Source organism: Enoplosus armatus, chromosome 4, assembly GCF_043641665.1.
Source record: "Enoplosus armatus isolate fEnoArm2 chromosome 4, fEnoArm2.hap1, whole genome shotgun sequence".
NCBI lineage: Eukaryota > Metazoa > Chordata > Actinopteri > Centrarchiformes > Enoplosidae > Enoplosus > Enoplosus armatus.
In genome coordinates this window covers 562,501-571,559 of record NC_092183.1, presented here as the reverse complement: position 1 = coordinate 571,559, position 9,059 = coordinate 562,501, and the positions used below count along the sequence as shown (strand labels likewise).

The following is a 9,059-nucleotide window of genomic DNA, read 5'->3' as shown; positions in this document are numbered from 1 at the left end:
TCATGGAAAAAATTATTAGACCACCCTTGTTTTCTTCAATTTCTTGTTCATTTTAATGCCTGGTACCACTAAAGGTACATTTGTTTGGACAAATATAATGATAACAACAAAAATAGCTCATAAGAGTTTAATTTAAGAGCTGATGTCTAGCCATTTTCCATGGTTTTCTTGATAATAACCAAAATCACTTAAGTTCTTACATCAATAGCTATGGCATTGTACTGCCAAAAACAGTGCTTTTAGGCATTCCATGTTTTCTTTTCTGTCTGTTTTAGTCACATGATACACACAGGAGTTAGTACTTGATTGCATAACCATTGTTTTTGATGACTGCAGCCATGCGTCTTGGCATGCTCTCCACCAGCTTCTGACATTGTTCTGCTGTCACAGCAGCCCATTCCTGTTGCACAAATTCAAACAAATTTGCTTTGTTTTTGGGCTTGTGGTTCTCCATTTTGAGTTTGATGATTTTCCACAGGTTTTCCATTGGATTTAGATCTGGTGATTGAGCAGGCCAAGGCATGGTTCGAATGTTCTGGTTCTCCATCCAGGCTTTAACTGACCTTGCCGTGTGGCAAGGGGCATTGTCTTGTTGGAAAATCCAGTCATTCGAGGCAGGAAAGAGTTTTCCAGCTGATGGAAGAAGACTGTTTTCAAGAGTAGCCCTGTACATGACCTGGTTCATTCGCCCTTCACACAATTGCATTTGCCCTGTTCCACCCATACTGAAACAACCCCAGATCATCACTGATCCACCCCCATGTTTTACTGTAGGGGAAAGACAGTCTGGTTTGTAGGCTTCTCCAGGCTTCCTCCTAACCAGTAAGTTGGCTGGAGTGGGCATCAACTCAGAATTGGATTCATCACTGAAGAGAACCATAGCCCAATCATCAACAGTCCAATCCTTGTGATCCCTAGCAAAGAGTAACCGGGCCTTCCTCTGCCTTTCGTTGATGAAGGGCTTCTTCCGTGCCCTGTGTGACTTCAGACCAGCTTCAAGAAGTCGGTTTTGAACTGTCCTTGCCGAACAAGTCACATTTCTCGACAGTGCCCACTAATTTTTAAGGTCCCTGGAGGTCTGACGACGATTCCTGACACAGGAACGGATGAGTGCACGGTCATCTCGTGGGGTAGAAAGACGTTTCCTGCCTCGACCAGCTAGCAATTTGGTAGTACCATGTTCGGCTTGTTTTTTCTTGGTGTAATGAACGGCTGTCTTGGAGATCTTCAGTTTTTTGGCTACCTGTCTCTCACTCATGCCAATTTCCAGCAGTGCCAAGATGGCTGCCTTTGTGGCTTCACATAATTCTTTTGTTTTAGGCATTATGTGAGAGCTGACAACTTCTGAGTTGTGCTACGGCTTGAATGTAAGCAGGAAACCACTCCAGGCCTTTGCATGTGCAGTGCTGCTTATGACATGAAATGGCCTCTTATATACCCTGGGAATACAATTAAGCTGAAGCATGTCAAATAGGACATAAAGTATTATGTAACCAGCTGCATTTTTTGTCGTGTTCATTGTATTCTTCAGGTAATATACCTTTAGTGGTAGCAGGCATTAAAATGAACAAGAAATTGAAGAAAACAAGGGTGGTCTAATAATTTTTTCCATGACTGTATGTGTGTGTATATATATATATATATCCTGCTGTAACGGATATCTGTTTCTATCTGACATTAGGTTGCTAATACTGATGCATCAATGTTTGGCCATAATATTTAACAATGTGTTTTAGATGCTTATATTTTTTTGTAAAATCTGAAAGTAACCAGTAACTGAAGCTGAAGAATAAACATAGTGCAGTAAAAAGTACAATATTTCCCACTGAAATGTAGTGGAGTAGAGGTATGAAGTAGTGTAAAATAGAAATACTCAAGTAAACTACATAAAGTACATCAAAACTGTAAGTTCAGTAAACATACTTTTTGTTTGCTACTTTCCAGCTCTGTGTATTAAAAAAAGTACTGTTTTGTTAGACGGAGGTATCATAAGACCCCACATGGTAGTTTTCAGTGTGTATGATGTGCCAACAAAGGCTAACAAACTAGTTAGTGGTAGCCAACTAGAATTTAGTTAGTATTTCCTGTGAAAACCCAACAAGTAAACCATCGTAAATTAGCTTTTATGCTACCGGAACTTAATTTAACTTAAAATGATGTAAATTCAACATTGACTTTCAGACAGAAAGCTGTCTTCTGTGACAGGTTTCAACAGCATATTGCAGCTATTAGACATCTACATCCCAACATCCCCTGGGTGCAGCAGTCAGGTGCCTCTTATTTTGAAGATTACAACGGACCGGAAGTCTTACTGTCAAAATCTTATTTTAGTTTTCTTAAATAATTTTCCAGCTTTTGAATATTGATGATGAAGAAACAATAACAGATGTTTCTGCTTCCTGTTGTTTTCATTTTAATACAGAAAGGAAGCACAGAGTCTAACACTCCGCGCGGCGTTGCTAGGACACACCCGCAGTCCCGCTGCGCACGCGCGCTGGTGACGTTCTTCCCTAACAACAGCAAACACTTCCTGGCAACCAGCTCGGGAAACAGCAGGGGAGTTTTGTTCTCTACCGGAGTTTTACCTGCAGGTGATTTTTGTTTTTGTTTCCTTTGTTTCAGCCAACGCTAATGCTAATATTAATGCCAATATTAATGTTAATGTTAATGTTAAGCTAGCTGTTAGCCACCTGAAAGATCCGTGTCTTTCTGTTTCACTTCATCAGATGAGAAACGTTTCAAGCTGTCTGTCTGTCTGTCTGTCTGTGTGTCTGTCTGCGGGCAGTGACAGATGAATGACTGCAATCTGTCTAATACCACAGTGTAGAAATACTCTGTTACAACTAAAAGTCCCGCATTGAAAATGTTGGTAAAAAGTACAAAAGTATTAGCATCAAAATATATTTACAGTACTTGAGTAAAAGTGCTTCGTTACTGCTGAGGTTGAAGCTTCTCATTCACAAATATATTTTTATATCTTACTGTTAAACAGTGATTCTATGGTGTAGTGTGAAACAGTTCCTCAGTGTTAAATGAAGTCTGACTGTGTTTACTAGATATATAGAAACAAAATGTGTAACTTGAGTTCTCAGTGAGTCTGAACTGGATGAATACAAAAAATACAAAAATCTCAATATATTGATTAGAAAAATACCAGAATAAGCCTTCAAAATATTCACCTTACTGAAGTTTTTAACTGAAGAATATGAACTCCACATGAGCTCAAGATGTGGACTTTTTGTGGTCTTCTTCACAGACCACATTCTGTGCTTGGACCAGGACCAGACTGACATTTCAAACCCAGTTTCAGGATCTGTACTCACAAATGGAACCTGACTTCTGTCTGGTGTTTTTCTTTTGTGCTGAAGTTTCTAAATGTGATGCGTTCATTGTCCTCAGGAAAAAAAAATCATCAGTGTGTCTGCTGTCAGACCCCCAGCCTTCGTCCTCTTGGATATCCTAATATCCTAATGGATCAGACTGTGAAGCCTCTGAGGATTCCTCCTCAGATGTCCGTCTACACTGACAAACACAACATCTTCCACCTGCTGCAGGTAAAGGACCAATCTGCAGGTTTTATCTGACCCACAGTAGACCAGGTGGACACTGAGGCTGTGTGTGTGTGTGTGTGTGTGTGTGTGGGTTTCAGAGCATGTTGTCCAGTCTGGTGATCGATCAGCCTGAAGATCCGATCTGTTACCTGGTCAGTCTGCTGCAGAGGAGCAGCGTGGACAGTAAGTCGACACAACTGAACGCAGCTCAGAGCAGCGACACCTGTTATTTCACTATAATAACTCAGATAAACCTGAGCTGCCATACCATCCAACCATTGGAGTGAGACCGTGGTCGTCAACTGGGGGGCCGAAGCCCCTGGAAGGAGTCATGAGATGAATCAAAGGGGTCTTGAGATAATTAGCAGGGAACCAGAAAAAAATTTTTTAGACTTCTTTTTTCACCTGGAGCGTTTCAGCTCTTTATACGAAATATTCAAATAAAACAGAAGAAAGCTGTTTGGTTGAACTCCTCACAGCTTTGACGAGAGATTTTGTATTAAGTGTTCACAAACCAGAGAGGCCTTGAGCCTCTGCTGCTGTTTGCTCTGTGTCCCTTTACATGTTAAACATGTCTACAGCCACTAGGTGGAGCTGTGACTCTACAGTCTGTCCTCAAGTCAAGTTAGTAAAGAAATTAGACCTTAAAAGGTGTTGACTTACATTTGGACCTCAATATTTCAATGAAGAGTTTGGGATTCTCTAGTTTTGATGGTCTAAACCCATGGCAGCGTGATGTTGTGGGGTTGTTTTGCTAGAAATGGGACTGGTGCACTCCAGAAAATAGATGGCATCATGAGAAAGGAGGATTACCTGAACATACTGAAGCAACATCTCGAGACATCAGCTAGAAATTTGAAGCTCGGTCGTAACTGGGTCTTCCAGCAGGACGCTGATCCAAAGCATATGGCCCAAGTTGTGACAAGCTGGCTGACAGACAACAAGGTAAAAGTGTCGGAGCGGCCATCACAAAGCCCTGACCTGAATCCAATCGAGAATTTGTGGACTGAACTGAAAAGGCGTGTTCGAGTCAGGAGGCCCACAAACCTGACCGACTTACACCGATTCTGTCAGGAGGAATGGGACAAAATTCCAGCAAAGTATTGTGAGAAGCTTGTGGAAGGCTGCTAAACGTCTGATTCAAGTGGACCAATTCAAAGGCAATGTCACCGAATACTAACAGAGTGTTTAACGGCGTTGCTAGTATTTAACTTTTGACCCACTGAAAATCTTTTTGAGTAAATAAAAGCTGAAATAAATGTCTTGCTTGGCCATTATTTGGAATGTATCTCTTCTGGAAGTAAAGTAGATCCCCTGTTGGCTTAAAACAAGAAATGTATGGTAACATGAAATATGCAGACTTGTGAGAAATTGAGTTTGGAAGTCTTCAGCCTCTGTGTGTTTATATGGTCTCAACTGTATTTCTTTATTATATTCTCTGAACTGTCTGTCTCTCTCTCTGCCTGCCTGTCTGTCTGTCAGTTCCCAGGGTCTTGCTGCTGGGTCCTCCTGCTGTTGGGAAACACTCGTTGGTGAGTCTTATTAGTCGGTGTGTGTTTAACATCCCTTCAGAGTTCATGTCATCACTTCTTCTTCTTCTGTGGTTGTGGTTGTCGTCCTTCAGGCCAGAAAGCTGAGTGCTGAGCTGAGAGCTGTTCATGTGACCACAGGCACTTTACTGCAGGACCAATCAGAGCTGAGCGCACAGGCACGCCAATACACACTCACAGAGCAGGTACACACACACACACACACACACACACACACACACACACACACACACACAGGCTGTAGTTGCGTGTGTGTGTCTATCATCACAGCTGAGCATGTTTCTGTCATGTCTGTGATGAAACAGGTGACCTCTGACCTCCAGCCAGCACACGCTGCTGTCACACTGCTCACTGTGATTACAGTCATGTGAACACCTGAAACAGGTGATCACACACAATTGAAGGCTGACACTATAATCAAACTGCAGTGAAGACAGTGAAGACTCTGGATACTGCTGAGAGTCCAACAGGAAGTTGTTGTTGTTTAAACTAACAACATTACGTTCACTTCTTCACTAACATGGACGTCGTGTAGCACCAGAGCCCTGAGGGCTGCTCTACAACCAGTACATGATGTAACCGGACAGCTAGCTCATCAGCACACTAGCTGGACCTGCAGACAACGGAGCCACTAGTGCAAATCAAACCCATGATCCCTCACCAGCTTCCCACCATGGACTCACTTAGAGAAGTGTGTTCCAAGATGGAGCCCCATTCATTCCAATGATGTACACAGAGTGCTGACGCCACACACACCATTTACTGATGGGACTCTTCACGACAGGATGCTCAGGATGTCATGGCCAGTGAGCATCAGGTGACCTGTAATTTTGTGTGTGTGTTCGTGTGTGTGTTCAGGAGCTTCCTGCTGAGCTGCTGGTCCGACTGATCCAACAGAGACTGGACGAGGTCGACTGCTTCAACAGGGTGAGACTGTTCAGACCGCCGTCATTCAATCAGACCTCTGTGGTGGTTCAGTCAGGTCCAGGCTTAGAGGCTGCCACACTTTAACGTGGTCCACCTGAGGCCTGTGAGATGAACAGTGTGTTCCTGCTGCTGCTGCTGATGGTGGACACGGAGGGTAAAATGGTCCTCACAGTATTATAAACCGTCATGGCTCCGTCACTCAGACTGGTGTGTTTACAGTTTAAACTCCCAGCAAGATTATCTGATCAGCTGTCTGTCTGTCTCTTTGTCTGTCTGTCTCTCTGACTGTCTCCCTCTCTGATGTGCTGCTGTGATGATAATAATTAGCGCTCTGGTCGCTGCTGTGTCGTACTACGATTCCCAGCAGGCCGAGCAGCGTGTTGGCGTGTTTCCCTGGAGACCAGCTGATCAGACAGACTTGCCGCTGTCACATCACGCATGTTATTTTCACTCGGGCTCGTCCTCTCTGCTGCTCCTCATTAGCATCACGTCCTGTTTCCTGTCAGCGTTCATCAGGACACTGAGAGCTGCTTTCTGATCAGTTTAGGAGAATTAAAGAACGTGAAGCTGCTGTCAGCAACACTCACACAACAACAACAACAACAACACAAACTGCACTTATCTGTCTGATTGAACGTCTGCCCTCTGTTCAAACATCTGCACACAGACTGCTCTAAGAAGCAACTTCAGGGAGCTGGTATTAATGGGCTCTGGGGGGGGTTAGGGGGTTTGAGGGGTCTTGTATGTGGTTCTTTTTGTCCTTTAAGAGGTTTTAGGAAGATTTTACTTTATTTAAGTTCTTTTGGTGGTTGCACACATTTGTTAGATTGTATTGTGCCGTGTTAGACAGTGCTCTCCACCACCAAGTGGTCATTGATGTGGTTCTAGGGGTCCTGTAGGTGGTTCTACCTGGTCTAGATGAGGGAGTCATTCCATGAGTGTCGTCCATGTGTTAGTTGATAGTTGTTAGCGAGCTTGCTAAACTGTTGTTAGCACAAGTTCTTCTTCTCCTGATATTTTTGTCAGTTATCAAACAGCTGCAGGTGAACTACCGCCTCTGCCTGGACCTCTGGAGCAGAGCCGAGCCTGATTTACACGCAGCCTGGATTGTGACAAGACAAGTGTGAACTAAGATGTGTTAGTGTGTGTGTGTGTGTGTGTGTGTGTGTGTGTGTGTGTGTGTGTGGAGTAGCCTCCCAGCAGTAAACCAGCGTTCAGCTTTTGTCTTTCCCTCTAAACTCTACAAACAGCTGTTTCTTTCAGCCTCCAGCGTTTAGCTTCAGCATTTAGCATTTAGCATCAGTGGTGTGTGTGTGTGTGTGTGTGTGTGTGTGTGTGTGTGTGTGTGTGTGTGTGTGTGTGTGTGTGCGTGCGTGTGTGATATTAGCAGCTACTTTCATCTGCTAATGGCTGTTTTTGGCCGCAGGCTAAACTCATCACACACACACCAGGGACTGTGTGTGTGTGTGTGTGTGTGTTGTCTTTATCTTCTGTCTGTCAGTTTAAACGAAGGAGAGCAGGATGATTGACAGCTCCCATCAGGACCCCACCTCCTCCTGTCACATTAAATACTTTACCTGTCTCTCTGTCTGTCCGCCTGACTGTCTGTCTGTTTCATTTTCCCCTTCCTGTCTTGTCTAGCTCTCAGCCACATCCCAGGGTCTTCCTCAGCAGATGGAGTCGTCATGGTGATGATTTGGTTGTAATCATGTGACCCGAGGGTCGGGTTATGTTGATAAAAGTATTACTTACCATCATGGGGGGGGGTTCCCTGGTGTCGTGATGTGAATGTCCTCCTTGGTCCTTCTCTGGTCGTCCACTGACTCCTGGTCCATGACCTTTGACCCCTCTCTGTGGATGCCGTGAGTCTGATGTCGTCTGTTTCTGGTGTTCATTCTAAGAGGGTCTGCCTGCAGACCTCAGGTCTGGGGACCTTCAGGTCTGCGAGCCAATGGGAAGAGAGTAGAGTCTCCAGAAGTGAAGTGCGTCACGTTTCTCTACTCAAGACTTTATGTAGTGTTAATGTCGAGTTGTCTGTCTGTTGAAAAAAATAGCTAAATATTCTTTCTTGTGGCATAATACCTGAGAAAGCAAGAAATATAAATGAGCTAAAATATACAACATGGTTCCATAAAATGCAGGTGATGTTGACTTAAGAATGAACGCTATCGTGTTATGACCTCCGCTTCAAACACCTTACTAATGTTAAAATGCTATTGTTTTGGATATTTCCCAGTAAATCCTCTTTGTGTGTCGTTCTGATACCTGATACCAGAGTCACACCACTCAGCCTTGCTGTCAGTTTGTCCCAGTGGCCACTCCCGGTACTGTGACAAAACAATTCCTGCAGCCCCAAATCATTTTCCTCGTATACCCCCATTATAAGAGACGTCTGTAAAATCAATATCATCCAGTCCTGATCATCCAGTCTGATCATCTGTCAGACAGCAGTTCATCCAGCACACACACACAGCGTGTGATACGTATGTGTCAGTGCTGCTGTCAGTGGTCTTTATTCAGCCTGGCAGGCAGCGCTGAGGGATTAACTCTCCAGAACACTCTGAGTGAGACTGACGCAGCTCTCTGCAGACTGCTGCATTAAACACTGGTTTTATTTAGATTTCATGTGACTGTCAGACAGCAGAGATCAGAGGATGCAGCAGCTGTCAGCCTCAGTGTGTCGCACACATCAGTTTCATACAGAGACAGAGACGTTACCACGAGTTTACACAGAAGAAGGCGTTTAATGAGCAGCTGTAAGTTCAGGTCACACTGAGCTGATGTCTCACACTGTGGCAGTAACATAGTGAATGCAGTTTACAACAGTAGGGGTCCTTTAGGTAGTTCCAGGAGTCCTTGGGGGGGGTTCTATGAGGCCTTGAAGGCTTTTCGGGAGTCCTTGAGAACATTCTAGAGTTTTCAGGAGTTCACTGATTTTTACTGCCGTGACCCTGTACCGGTCCATGCAGTGTTGGCTGCCACAAAGATTTTCTCTGATGAGAACAGACATCATTCATCCTCTCTCCCATCC

General features: G+C 44.1%; 1 protein-coding gene across 1 annotated transcript in view; it reads left to right on the top strand.

Moving 5' to 3' along the window:
• Positions 1 to 2,579: 2,579 nt before the first annotated feature.
• Positions 2,580 to 9,059, top strand: part of ak8 (adenylate kinase 8) — a 17,463-nt gene continuing 10,983 nt past the window's right edge. The window contains exons 1-6 of the mRNA XM_070904747.1: positions 2,580 to 2,591; positions 3,400 to 3,554; positions 3,650 to 3,734; positions 5,034 to 5,083; positions 5,176 to 5,286; positions 5,960 to 6,028. Coding sequence (XP_070760848.1) covers positions 3,471 to 3,554; positions 3,650 to 3,734; positions 5,034 to 5,083; positions 5,176 to 5,286; positions 5,960 to 6,028 — 399 coding nt within the window. The 5' untranslated portion in view covers positions 2,580 to 2,591; positions 3,400 to 3,470. The remainder of the gene's footprint in view (positions 2,592 to 3,399; positions 3,555 to 3,649; positions 3,735 to 5,033; positions 5,084 to 5,175; positions 5,287 to 5,959; positions 6,029 to 9,059) is intronic.